This window comes from Vicia villosa, linkage group LG6 (assembly GCF_029867415.1).
Source record: "Vicia villosa cultivar HV-30 ecotype Madison, WI linkage group LG6, Vvil1.0, whole genome shotgun sequence".
Lineage (NCBI taxonomy): Eukaryota > Viridiplantae > Streptophyta > Magnoliopsida > Fabales > Fabaceae > Vicia > Vicia villosa.
The window spans coordinates 22169421-22184359 of NC_081185.1; the positions used below are offsets into that span (position 1 = coordinate 22169421).

At 37.2% G+C, this 14939-nt stretch overlaps 2 protein-coding genes across 2 annotated transcripts; one reads left to right on the forward strand and one right to left on the reverse strand.

Moving 5' to 3' along the window:
• Positions 1-352: 352 nt before the first annotated feature.
• LOC131608978 (probably inactive leucine-rich repeat receptor-like protein kinase At3g28040) lies at positions 353-4233 on the forward strand. The gene is made up of 2 exons (XM_058880589.1): positions 353-1968; positions 2335-4233. Exons 1-2 carry the CDS (start codon positions 476-478, stop codon positions 3818-3820), a joined length of 2979 nt encoding a protein of 992 aa, XP_058736572.1. The 5' UTR covers positions 353-475; the 3' UTR covers positions 3821-4233.
• A 5616-nt stretch (positions 4234-9849) lies between these two features.
• On the reverse strand, positions 9850-14568 carry LOC131608980 (eukaryotic translation initiation factor 3 subunit H-like). Its single transcript, XM_058880590.1, has 12 exons — positions 14408-14568; positions 14239-14318; positions 13336-13452; positions 13125-13228; positions 12914-12980; positions 11636-11769; positions 11509-11557; positions 11176-11247; positions 10989-11090; positions 10836-10903; positions 10448-10600; positions 9850-10165 (listed from the first exon to the last, which is right to left on the reverse strand). The coding sequence occupies exons 1-12, from the start codon at positions 14418-14420 to the stop codon at positions 10108-10110; spliced, it is 1017 nt and encodes a 338-aa protein (XP_058736573.1). The 5' UTR covers positions 14421-14568; the 3' UTR covers positions 9850-10107.
• Between the last annotated feature and the right edge of the window lie 371 nt (positions 14569-14939).

Consider the following 14939-nt stretch of genomic DNA (forward strand, 5'->3'; position numbering starts at 1 on the left):
ATTATTAAATAATCAATATTAATGTATCTGATTTATATATTGTCTAGATATATTAATTATTCAATGTATCTAAAAATTAATTTTTTTTTTTATAAATAGGTGATATTAACAATTTTTATATTAAACTGCCGACAATTCTTGAGTTGAACTTGAATCCAGACAAAGCTCTAAATTCGATTTTGCCTTGTCTTAAAATTTCAAGAAAAGGGAAGAAAAAATAATATAGAATCAAAGAATCATATAAAAACTAATTCCAAATTTTGAAATTTACCCTAATTCATCTCTCCATCTCGTGACCAAACATGTAAACATCACTTTCAATGAGGTAACATAACATCTACCCTCCATTACATTTTTCACAAGTCATACTATACTAGTCATCCTCAACTCAACAAACAAAAAACACCAAAACCACACTCATATCAAAAAACCAAACATACTAACACAATCCAACCTCAAACAACATCACAAAACAATGAAGACTCTTCTTCATCACATTCACATAACACTCTTCACAACACTTCTCATCTCATCACTCTCCAATCTCAAAACTTGCTCCTCAAACAACAACAACAATAACATAAACATTCAACTAAACGACGACATCCTCGGCCTAATGGTCTTCAAATCCGATCTCAACGACCCTTCATCTTCCCTCTCATCATGGAATGAAGATGACATCAATCCATGTTCATGGCAATACATAAAATGCAATCAACAAGGAAGAGTCTCCCAACTCTCACTATCTGGTTTAGCCTTATCAGGTAAAATAGGAAGAGGCCTTGAAAAATTGCAGCACTTGCAAGTGCTGCAGCTTTCTCACAACAATTTGAGTGGAGCCATTAGTCCTTCGCTAACACTCTCGAACACGCTTCAAAGCTTAAACCTTAGTCATAACTCGATCTCGGGTCAATTACCAGACTCTTTCATCGATATGAGCTCGATGAGGTTCCTTGATCTCTCGTATAATTCGTTCGCAGGACAGGTGTTTGATGGTTTTTTCGAGAATTGTTCTTTGCTTAGACGCGTTTCTTTCGCTATGAACTTGTTTGAAGGACAGATTCCTAGTACAATATCTAAGTGTTCTTTGGTGAATAATGTAGATTTTTCGAATAATCACTTTAGTGGAAATGTTGATTTTTCGAGAATTTGGTCATTGACTAGGCTTAGGAATTTGGATCTGTCAAACAATGATTTATCTGGAAACTTGGTTGATGGTGTTTCAAATTTGCATAACTTGAAAGAGTTGTTGCTGCAAAATAATCACTTTTCAGGTGAATTACCAAAGGATATTGGATTATGTATTCATTTGGATAGAATTGATTTTGGTAATAATCAGTTGAGTGGTGAGTTACCTGAATCACTTGGGAGATTAAGCTATTTGAGATATTTTAGGGTTTCAGATAATCACTTATTAGGTGAATTTCCTCAATGGATTGGTAACTTGATTAGTTTGGAGCATTTGGACTTATCTAATAATCAATTCTATGGAAGCATTCCTTTGTCATTGGTTTCATGCATGAAGTTGTCCAAGATTTTTCTTAGAGGGAATGGTTTCAATGGTACTATACCTGAGGGCTTGTTTGGATTAGGGTTAGAGGAAATCGATTTTTCGCGTAATGGACTAATCGGCTCGGTTCCGGCTGGATCGAACAGGTTGTTAGAAACTCTTACAATGTTGGATCTTTCGGTTAATCAATTAAAAGGGAATGTTCCTGCAGAAATCGGTCTGCTTTCGAAGCTGAGATACTTGAATTTTTCTTGGAATGATCTTGATTCTGCGATTCCACCTGAATTTGGTTTACTTCAGAATCTAGAAGTTTTGGATCTGCGTAATTGCGCGTTGTTTGGTTTGATTCCGGAGGATATATGTGATTCGGGAAACTTGGATGTTCTTCAACTTGATGGAAATTCTTTGAAGGGGCCTATTCCAGAAGATATTGGGAATTGTTCATCTCTTTACTTGTTGTAAGTGCATCCTTTTTCTCGAACTCTTGTAGTATCATTTTGTACTTTTTTTAAGCATAAGCGCTTTTTGTTTAAGTGCTTATGTATAAGCTATTTCTATAACAAAAGATGATTTTTAGAGCAAGTTTGGTTCCACTTTTTGAGGTGGCCAAATTGATTCTAGAGTTGTAGAACTGATTCTGAGATTTTTCGATGTTTTACGTAGAAATCTAAACACGCACTAAGTCAAATAGTCTTCATAAGCTATCATGAACAGCTTATAGAAATAAGCCAAAAACAGCTTATGTACATGTCATAAGCAGTTTCCATAAGCTCTTTCAATAAGCCATTCCAATCAGACATTAATTTCTATCTATTTTTATGCAGGAGTTTATCATTCAACAATTTGACAGGTCCAATCCCGAAGTCGATGTCAAATCTAAACAAGCTCAAAATCCTCAACTTGGAATTCAATGAACTTAACGGAGAGCTGCCGATGGAGCTCGGAAAGCTTCAAAATCTTCTTGCTGTGAATGTATCACACAACAGCCTCACCGGAAGGCTTCCAGTCGGTAGCATATTTCAAAACTTAGACAAAAGTTCTTTGGAAGGAAACTACGGTCTTTGCTCGCCCTTGTTGAAAGGTCCATGCATAATGAATGTATCAAAGCCTCTAGTTCTTGATCCACATGGCTTTGACAACCAAATGAATCCTCGAACACCGAGAAACGAATCGTCTGAGTCAAGCGGTTCGATTCATCACCACAGGTTTCTTAGTGTTTCGGCGATTATAGCAATTGCAGCTTCTTTTGTGATTGTATTAGGAGTGATTGCTATTAGTCTACTTAACGCTTCGGTAAGGAGAAAGCTAGCGTTTGTGGAGAATAGTTTGGAAAGCATGTGTTCGAGTTCTTCAAAGTCGGGAGCACCGGCCACAGGTAAACTCATTCTTTTTGATTCACAATCCTCACAAGATTGGATCAGTAATCCGGAAAACTTGCTCAGCAAGGCATCTGAGATTGGCGAAGGAGTTTTCGGAACGGTTTATAAAATTCCGTTAGGATCGCAGCAAGGAAGAAACGTTGCAATCAAGAGGCTCGTCACGTCAAACATAATCCAATTTCCAGAAGACTTCGACCGTGAAGTTCGAATTCTAGGCAAAGCCCGACACCCGAATTTGATAGCATTGAAAGGATACTACTGGACTCCTCAACTTCAGCTTTTAGTATCCGAATTCGCACCGAACGGTAACTTGCAATCCAAGTTACACGAAAAGCTTCCTTCAAGTCCTTCACTTTCTTGGCCTAACAGATTCAAGATTTTACTCGGAACAGCAAAGGGACTCTCACATTTGCACCATTCATTCCGACCACCAATCATTCACTACAACATAAAACCGAGCAACATCTTACTCGACGAAAACTTCAACGCGAAGATATCAGATTTCGGGTTAGCCAGGCTTTTAACAAAGCTCGACAAGCACGTGATGAGCAACAGGTTTCAAAGTGCATTAGGCTACGTCGCACCCGAGTTAGCCTGTCAGAGCTTAAGGGTCAATGAGAAATGCGACGTATATGGTTTCGGCGTGATGATTCTCGAGTTAGTGACAGGTAGGAGGCCGGTGGAGTATGGCGAAGATAATGTGTTGATATTGAATGATCATGTGAGGGTTTTGCTTGAACATGGTAATGTTTTGGAGTGTGTGGATCCAAGTTTGATGAATGAGTATCCTGAGGATGAGGTTTTGCCTGTTTTGAAGCTGGCAATGGTGTGTACGTCTCAAATACCGTCTAGCCGGCCTACTATGGCCGAAGTTGTGCAAATATTGCAGGTCATTAAAACTCCGGTTCCTCAAAGGATGGAAGTGTTTTAACGCGATTCATATGCGTCTATGTTTAGTTAACTTCAATGGTTTTAAATTGCGGTCGTGGTTATGCTGCAAACCTTTATATTGCGGCAAAAACGGGCCTAGACTTCAAAAACGGTTGTGTTGGAGTTGCAGACTGCAATTTAGAACTATGTTGGGTACATAAAGTCTTCTTTGCTATTAAGGTTGTTGTCTTTTTTATTCTCTTTTACTTCTTGTTATGTATCTTATTTTAACTCTTCTGTATAATTTAGTTTATGTGAATTCTAGTTCATTGAGTATAAATATGTAATTCTCTATAATGAGTGTATTATTCCCTGGATTTACATACTCTGATTGTACACTTCCATAGATGTAATTTATTTTTCATTATTACATTTCAAAGCTATTTTTGTGTGAAAAAGAAATATACTTCTTCATATGGGCCAATGATATTAACAACATAAAAATTGTCATGGTGGCTTGGCATAAGTTTTTGACTCCCACTCTTGAAGTAGGTTTGGACATTAGGTCTTTAACCCTAACCCTAAGTGACATCACTGAAGCATAAATGGTTAAACTAGAGGGTAGGAACTCCTTAGTTCACAAAACCAATGTGTTTGTTTTCTTAGATTTAGTGTCATTAGGAAACGTGTTTTATTCAGTATCACATTCACTCCCCGAGGAATATAATCCCTTCATCATGATGGTATATGGAAAACTTGAGCCACCATCCTTATATGAAATTGAGGCCCTGCTTTATGTGCAAGAAGCACAATTGGATAAGTATAGGCAAGAGCTCGCAATGACTACTGCAACTGCAAACATTGCGCACACTGAAGATACCTTCAGTCTCAAAGCCACCAGAGGTGGTTCTCAGCTTCACAGAGGCAGAGGATTTACAAGAGGAAGAGGTCGTGGCAGAGCCAGATCTCATTATTCCACTGGCAATAGACCAACCTGCCAGCTTTGCGGCAAGTATGGTCATGCTGCTATTGATTGATGGCACCGATATGATGAGAGCTTTGAACCAGCACCTCCAAAGAGCCAATCCTCCAACTCAAATTCTGAAAACAACAAAGGAGAGAAGAAAGAGCAACAATCGAACACAGTTCAAGCTTCAGCTTTTTTGGCTCACCAAGAAGATCTTGAAGTGCCATCCAACCTAGAGTCTCAAGCATGGTTTGCTGATTCAGGTGCATCCCACCATTTAACTCCATTTCCTAATTACTTGCAACATTCACATGATTATCAGGGTTCTAATAAGGTGCTAGTTGGTAATGGTCAGAGTCTTAACATAAAATCTGTAGGACTAGCTAAAATCCAATCCACATTAAACCCTCATAAATCTCTAGCTCTAAAACACTTGTTACATGTGCCAAAAATTACTAGAAATCTCTTATCAGTTTCTAAATTTGCCAAAGACAACAATGTCTTCTTTGAATTTCATGCTAATACCTGTTTTGTCAAATCTCAGGTATCTAAGGAGATTCTTTTAGGAGGTTTCCTTGATACCAGTGGCTTATATTGTTTCTCCTCCAAAACTGTGGATGCTCCTGCTACGAGCCATGTTGGTATCTCTTCAAAAGATCAGGTCTCTGCATTTTCTAGCACTTGTAACAATCACTATTCTCTCTGGCACAATAGACTAGGGCACATTAATTCTGTATCTCTCAATTCCATTCTGAAACTTTGTAACATTTCCATCTCTAATAAAGCTTTTACTGAATTCTGTAGTTCTTGTAGCATAGGTAAATCTCATAGATTATATGCTCCTCTGTCAAAAACTGTCTACTCAGCTTCTTTTGAACTTGTACACATAGACTTATGGGGTCCTTCACCCAATAGTTCAAGTCAAGGCTACAATTACTATATGGCTCTTGTAGACACTTACACAAAATACACCTGGATTTACTTTTTAAAACAAAAATCTGATGCTTTCATCCTCTTTAAGCAGTTTCTTGCCTATGTTCAAACTCAGTTTAACACTAAAATTAAAGCCATTCAGTCTGACTTTGGAGGTGAGTTCAGACCTTTTACCAAGTACCTTAATGAATTAGGCATTATTCACAGATTAACATGCCCACACACATCCCATCAGAATGGTACAGTAGAGAGAAAACACAGAAGCATAGTAGAAATGGGCTTGACTCTTTTAGCTCATGCTAAGATGCCTATAGAGTACTGGGATCATGCCTTCACACATGCTGTTTACCTTTTAAACAGAGTACCAACTTCTAACTTTCCAACCTACACTTCACCCTTTCATGCTCTGTTCAAAATACTACCAGACTACAGCCTACTAAAAACCTTTGGTTCATCCTGCTACCCTCATCTAAGACCATTTAACAAAAATAAACTCCAACTTAGGAGTTCTGAATGTGTCTACCTAGGGATCTCACCCCAACACAAGGGTCATAAGTGTCTTACCAATGAAGGAAAAATATACATTTCCAAAGATGTGGTCTTTGATGAAAATAGCTTCCCCTTCAATTCTCTCATAAACAATGCTCCTCAGTCAACTGACACTGGTACAACTAGCCCTGATTCCCTCTATAGACTGTTTCTCTATAAAGTGAGCCCTACGGATAATCTGGGCCCCCCTGCCACACAGGATACTCAGTCTGCTCATGCTGCACAAGCTAGCCCTGGTCAAATTCCTAACATCCAGCCTGTGCACACTCCTAATAACCACCAGTCATTACCTGAAAACTCTACACACTCTCCTTTACACACACCTAATGAACAAAGTCAGAATTCTGTGAACACTCAACCTGGACACAGTGCCAGCCCTACATTACCTACATCACAGGACATTTCCTCAATACCTAGTGGTACTACCTCCTCATTACCCACAGAAGTACTACATGAACCTGAAAGTACTTCACAAACCACCCTTGTTACCAATAAACATGCTATGGTAACCAGAGGTAAAACAGGTAACTTAAAACCTAAGGCTCTACTAGCTCACATTGAGCCCACTACTGTGAAACAGGCCTTGGCTCATCCTCAATGGCTTGATGCCATGAAGCAAGAATATAGTGCCTTACTTTCCAAAAATACTTGGACCCTAACTCCCCTACCAGCTCATAGAAAGGCAATAGGATGCAAATGGGTGTTTAGAGTCAAAGAAAATCCTGATGGCACTCTTAACAAGTACAAATCCAGGTTAGTTGCCAAAGGCTTCAACCAACAATATGGCTTTGATTACCATGACACATTTGCACCAGTTATCAAACCTGCCACCATAAAAGTTCTGATCACTCTAGCTCTAACATACAAGTGGAATATAGAGCAAATTGATATCAACAATGCCTTCTTAAATGGTTCTCTTGATGAAGAGGTATACATGATTCAACCACCAGGTTTTGTAAATGAGAATAAGGATCTAGTTTGTAAGCTGAATAGATCTCTCTATGGCCTGAAACAGGCTCCACGATCCTGGTATGAAAAGCTCCACAAAACTCTATTCAAGTTTGGCTTTGTGACTAGCAAGTGTGATCATTCCCTATTTATCTATAATCATCAAGGAATCACTTTATATGCACTAGTCTATGTAGATGATATTCTTCTTACAGGCTCTTCATCTACTCTTATCCTCAAAGTCATTTCTCAACTTCATCAACAATTTGCTCTCAAACACCTTGGCAGGCCAGAATTTTTCTTGGGTCTTGAGGTAACATATCAATCTACTGGGTCTATTCTGCTCACTCAAACCAAATATATCAGAGATCTCCTTAGTAAAATCAATATGCAAGAAGCAAATGGTGTGCCTACACCAATGCTCAGTCAGTGCAAACTCAGCAAATTTGGCACTGATCACATGGAAGATCCTTTGATGTACAGGTCCATTGTAGGAGCTCTACAATACATCACTCTTACAAGGCCAGATATAGCATATTGTGTTAACAAAGCCTGTCAGTTCATGGCCAGACCTTTGAATACTCATTGGAGCATGGTAAAAAGGATACTCAGGTACCTTAGTGGCACTGCCACTCTTGGCCTCATGTTAGCACCAGCCAGTCTTCAACAAAATCTCTCAATCAGAGCCTACAGTGACTCTGATTGGGCCAATGATCCTGATGACAGGAGGTCCACATCTGGCTCATGTATCTTTGTTGGACCTAATCTAATAACATGGAGTTCAAAGAAACAGAGTCTTGTGGCCAGGTCATCTGCAGAAGCAGAATATCGGGCACTAGCACACACCACTTCTGAAATACTTTGGCTGCAGTCCTTACTTGCAGAGCTGCGCATCAAATGCCTCACTCCAACTCTTCTATGCGATAATTTGAGTGCTGTTATGTTAAGTCACAATCCTGTCCTCCATGCTAGGACTAAACATATTGAGCTGGATATACACTTTGTTAGGGAGAAGGTAGCTGCCAACAAACTCAAAATTCAGCATGTTCCCTCCACTGCTCAACTGGCTGATATTCTGACAAAACCATTACCAACTGCAGCATTCAAGGATCTAAGAAGCAAGCTCAAGATTGTAGCATTGGCACCTCCTTGATCTTGAGGGGGAGTATTAGTGTATAGATTACATACTGGGCATTTTGTATTTCAGTTATTGGGCTTTTGTAATTGGGCCTTAGCAACTGTGTTGTTGGGCCTACAATATTGTATCTTGCTATTCTGTGTTCACTATAGAGATAGATAGAATATAAGTGGATAGCATAAGTCTATAGAACACTGTGTGTGAGTAAAAAGACTTGTAACTGTTTTTTACACTTCAATGAATAAAACAATTGCTATGATCAAGCAGAGCTGATCATACTCTATCAGAGAGGAATTAAAAGAAAAAACCCATATGTGAATGATAACTATAAATGGTTTGTGGTGGTGAAAGTTCTATTGTTTTTTTTTATTTTTATAACTAGTTAAAAGAGTGTTCTTTTTACTTACTCTGGTCTGGTTTTAAATGCTAAGGTGGGAGATTTCATACTCAATGATCGATGACACTTTCTACTTATGTTTAGCATATTATTTTTAATTTCTGCAACCTGGACCTAACTCAACCCTACAAAACCGACTTGTAGGGTGGGGACTGCTCTCACTTATAAAGACATGTTCAGGCCATATATTATCCGATGTGGAACTCTTAACACACCCTCTCACGCCCAGGACTAGATATCTGGAGCGTGGAAATAAATTGTGGGTGGCCCGATAGCAGAAACCTGAATAGTAGGTGGCCCACTGGATCTTAAACGAGGTTTTGATACCATGTTAAGAAGTGTGGTTGGGCCTAACTCAACCCTACAAAACCGGCTTGTAGGGTAAGAACTATCCTCACTTATAAAGACATGATCAGGCCATATATTGTCCGATGTGTGACTCTTAACAATTCCTAAGGTTAAATTTCCTGCCAAACTTGTTTAGATTTGTAGTGTGGATGACTTAATCTCTCAATCTTAAAGAAATTTATATGTTTCCTTGGACCAAAATGGTATGGTGCAAAGATACTCCAACATCTAAGTCCATCATTATTTGAAGACTAAGTTACCTACTTATAAATAGTTTTGCTCTAGAAGTTTATTTGAAGACTAATTCTTAATAAGTTACCTACTTAAGAATAGTTGTGCTCTAGAAGTTGTGTCATTGTTTCCAAATGTGATTTTTGTTAATGCCCTTTTGATCAACAACTTTAAGTTTGGTTGTAGAATATCATTATCATTAGTATCCCTATTGTCATTAGTTCTATGCAACATATCCTTAACTCTTGTGACAAATCTTAGTATTATCAATGCAAGCTTGTCATCCAGAGTATTATTAATATATTTAACACTTTGATTTTTGATTTTATAGGAAAACAATCTTAAGTTTCAAGATAAGAAAATAGATCGGAGATCTGCCTTCCATTTTATTATATTAACATTTTCACAGTGGAAGTTATAAACACTCATGATGCTTCTAACATGGCAGAATTTGCAATTCTTAAAACTTTTGATGAAGATTCATCCTCATAAGGCTACCAGAAAAATACAGTACATATTAATATATGACAACCATTTACAGAAAAAGTGGATGCTTTTCATTTCACAATGAAACCAAAATACTAGAAATTGCAGATAAAACAAATATCAAGCAAAAAGCAGCACTACACGTATCTTATCTCTCTAAATATAACATTACACTGCTTACAATTGAAGAGTTTTTAATAACAAATTGAACAAAACAAAAATTACTTGGCCTTAAAACAACAATTCTCTGGTATACTACCAAATTCAACATAAAATTCTCATTCTATATAGGAAAGAAGTTAAGATGCATCATCAAAGCATGCATCAGAGTGACAAACAAAAATGGCAATTTTATTCCTCGTGCAAAGCCTTCATCAAATAGAGTCTGTTAAAGCTTTGCCCTGCAACCCTGTAGAATATCAAGAGAAAAATGTAACCATGATTAAGCGCTTTTGACTAGAGAAAAGATTTGCCAATTATAAGGGTCCAGAAACTAGTAATTAATGTTTTAAAAACCAAACGGGACAGTTCAACCAGTTCGGTTATTTGGTTGGTTCAATCGCTGATTCATACGAGATTGAAGCTCAGTTTGGTTTTTAAAACACTAAGTTCTAATAGGCAAGTAAGAGTGTCCTTTGCTTCTCACAGTGGGAAAAAAGAATTAGGTTACCAACAAAATCTTAACACGTACCCGTTGATTTGGTTGCAATAGTTGGAAATTTGGTTTGTTATGAGGAAGCTCTCCAGCCGTGATGGTTCAGGGAGTGGCTTGAAAATGGGGTTTGCAGGATCTTCCTCGGGCAGAGGCTCCTCTCCAGCAGCTCTGCGTGACATGTTCTCCGCCCTATAATAACAAAAACCGAACCATAATGAAATGAAGTGTAATTAAGGACAAGGATTAGATACTAATGCAACAGTCAATGTTCGCATTTGCTAATAAAAAGCCACACCAAAGAAAAATGCATTATAATTGTTTATCGGTACAAAACACTGAATTTCCATGCAAATCTTGATTCTAAACGTTGAGTGCAAATTTCTAGCAAAACTGATAAATAGTTCAATTCCAGACAGAATCATACCTTCTCTTCTGAAGCCATGCTTGCTGCTGAGCCTGCTGACGAGACAAGCTACGATAATGGAATTGGAACTGAAATGGAGGAAACTTTGTTAAAATGTATTCGAAAATTAGAAAGAAAAAAAAAACACAACTAAATGAAAACATAAAAAAAAACCTTTTGTTGTTCTAGTGACAAGTCATCCATGCATTCAATCAAAAATTCCATATTTCTCTCCATTAGTGAACTGGTTGACAGTTGCAGGCGATCATAGTCACACTGCAATGACACAAAAATATATGAAAACACAAACTTAATTTAGAATAGCCAAAAGAATCTCTGGCAAAAAAATTTCAAAGCACACCTGGGTGACTGGAGTATCAGGTTCCAGCTCAGTCATGAAAGCGCTGATAAGGGCAGAATTTGAAACTTTAATCTGATTTATAAACAAAAATGAAAAATGATAAGCAATTCAGTGTTGAATAGCAAGTAGCCATGTTATGGGCTTGTTGATGTTGTAGCAAGTTGCATGTATAGTTCATTCTTAACTGATGCATTAACAAAGTGACCGAGATTCTTAGTAATGCAATCCACCATGATGATTGTGTTTCAGATTATTTCATTTTTTTGTCACATTAATAAGATAATATTGTCAAATACCTTAAAGGCTACAACAGAAAAATTCGAGAAAGCTTACAGGTATTTCCTCAAAGATATCCACCCATGATAAGTTTTTCTCCCTCAATCTATTTCATAAGTCAGAGGATTAGTAAAGCAAATAGTTCAACTTAAAGAAAACATTATATCTAGAGGAAAATTCATACTTTTCCCCGGTGAAATTATTGCTGCGATACAGTTCCATGAATGAGTCTGAGAGCTTCAAGGCCTTCAAAGCTAGGACACCTTGATCAGCCCTTGATGGGTCATAGATTATGCAAACACAGCGTCTAATATTCTCCTGAAAAACATTAATGTTTAAGAAAAAGTCATTTACCTGATTATAGAATTCTTGAAAAGTTATTACAGCAACTGCATCCAATATGAAAAACCACCATCATCAATACTTTATGATAAGTTTTAAAGAAACAGAAAACATAGACAACGTAAGCAGCATGAAATTCTCATAATTTGGTTATTATGCACAAGTGTACTTTTGGTTCACAAAACTATCTATTCTAGTCAACTTCCTACATTCTCACTAGCACATGCATACGTCACGGAACAATGCAATAAGCACGTGCTTAATTCTCAGTTAACTAATAGAGGAAACTTTCATTTGATTGTCTTGAATACGAATGACACTTCCTCTACATCATGATAATTACCCAATAAACTGTTATAATCTTTTATGGTGCTACCACCAAGATATGCAGAATCGCAGGTTGGATAGTAGGATAATGCAATCCTACGTCTCAAACCTCTTCCACCGTATGTCACGTTGAATCATATTGAGCCAGATCGTCAGAATCTTTCGAGTTGGTGCTATGGATCAATATGAAATTTGATGTGTTGGTTCGGGTTTTCGAGGGGGAAACTTTTTTAAAAACATATCGGGTCCGGGTCAGATTTGTTAACCTAGGTTATGAAAAGAAACTAATCATTTTCTTTTTTACTCCAGTTCTCCTTGCTGCCAATACTCTTCGGCGATAGCTGGTACTAATATGCACCATGGCTGCAACAGTGAAGGTAGAGAGTTGGAGAGGCATAGTTGTAACTTGTAGCACAAAAAGATGATGATATAAATATATTTTTCCACTGTTAGTAGGACCTTATGATCTGTGCTACAATCCTCGAGTTACGACCTTTCAATCTTTTCCTGGTCTTGCATGCACTCTCGAGTTTTAAAACATTGCATACCACATTTTTTTGGCCTGTCGGGCATTCTAAAATTATATTTCTCAGAATATTATGTAGCTTACTGTTATAAGCTCTTACTAATGGCTCATCTGATCAACATTGAATAGCTTGGAGGAGATTGAAAAGGAATAAATTCAGCACATTCACATTAAATAGTAAACTAGAGGGGCGTTTAGTTTCCACAATAACATATAACTTTAAACCCCGGCTTAAGAGAAAATATGAAGAAAAGAATTAGCCAAAACCTGGTAATTCATAAAGGTTTCAATCAGCTCCACAGTTTGATAGGAGCCAAGCAATGTAGACTGATACCTAGATTCAGAGAATTATCTCTCATGTTAGATAAATGATTACAAGTAACACACTGAAATGTAAACCAAATCCAACTGTGCTTATCAAACTACTGAAGTTAGAAACACTCATGCATGTGTAGAGTGGTAAATTAATCATACATACCATCCAACAGTATTGTTGTCCACATTAACCTCCCTCAAGCATCTCATCATTTCAAGCTGGTAATTTGCACCATCGGCTTCAATTTCCTCATCCTCCTCCCTCATCTACAAATTTTAGAAATATATATGATGACAACATGAGGAATCGAGGTTAGATAATGTGAAAAATAAAGAAACAAAAGAAAGAAACAGCCAAAAAATTGATATCATACCGGAAAAGGGAAGCAATTAGTAACTTCAAGAACACTGCCAACATCCAACCCAAGAAGTTGTCCAGTGACTAAAGAAGGTGAGTGGTCCTTACAATGCTTAATTATCTTCAGGATAACCTGTTAACCAAAAGATAACAGCACCACGATCAGAATGGTTCGAGTATTAACTATTATCTTCACCATACAAAAAACTAATTGAAAATTTCCTTAACAATTTAGTGGGACTCCTCAGATACTTTACAGACATACATGACATGGTCCTATATTTACCAATAAAGAGGTACATAAACACCTACAAAATATTTAGAGTTGTAGAATAGTAGCAGAATGTGAACAGTTCGCTATTATATACTTTACTTAGTACAGGCATGTAGAGAGAATACATGTAGCTTCGGTGGTAAGGATAGTAAATCAGATGGAGAGAAGTCAAACAACTAGAGCAATAGGAAGATCTCAAAATTAACGATTTGGATCGAAACATAGTCCTAGATAGAACATTATGGCGAAAGCTGATCCATGTAGCCGACCCCGGTTACTGGGATAAGGCATGGTTGCTGTTGCATACTTAGCACAAAATATTGTGAAATAGCAAATGCGGAATTTGAACAATCAGCTATTTCGGGCTATCCGCAATTAACAGCACCGGAGACGTAAAATGCTACTTGACTATTGAAATTCACAAAATCCTATATCAATTACAAAAAACAATGAGATTCCATAAACACATGAAGTTACAAAACAACACACACAGTATAGAGTACCCATATGCAAAAACAAACACAGACCCATCATTTCCATTACAAAACCTTTTAAAACCCCCAAATAAAGCCAACATTTTAAGCAATTTCACAAACAGTATAAAAGGGTTGTGCAATTAAATCATAGAAATGGCAGAATTGATACCAGTCCTTCCATCTGAACGACTCTAAGAGGAGTCGCAACCTCTTCCGTCGCAACTGCCTGGAGAAATGACCTAGTAGTAGCTGCAAGAGATGAATCAACAACGGAATCATGAGTGAAGAAAAATAATCGGAAAAATGGAAAACGAAAATAGAGATTGGTTTGAGAATACTTGTAGTTGCCATGTTGTGAATGTGAAACGTAGCAACCACCGCGAGAATCGATAGGGTGATGGAGAGGGTGCAGGAAGTTGCAGGGAAGAAGAAAACCCTAACGCCGGAGGAAGAGAAAAGATTTTGGTGAGTAATGAATTGGGCTCAAATAACCCACTAAACTAAAATGATATTCCTCTTTATTTATTTTTACTTATAAATTTTTTTGGTTTCATTTTTTAGTAGATATTTTTAATCTTATGGTTTGTTGTTTGTAATTTAACTTTTGATTTGGTATATATCACTATTGAGTCTCCTCACATAATTATGTGTCTTATGGTTGAGTTTTTTATACATGCATAAATCAAATTGTTTGATTAAGGTTCGAGTAATATGCTTCTAGCAAATTGTTGAAGTTTTAAATTAAGGACCACATTTTGAGAATGGTTCAAGTCATGTCAAGTTTGGATTTTGAAAAACATTTCATATTTTGTAAAATTTAAGTTTTGAAAGTTTGATTCAAATCACAAACTTACATGATTCGAATCATAT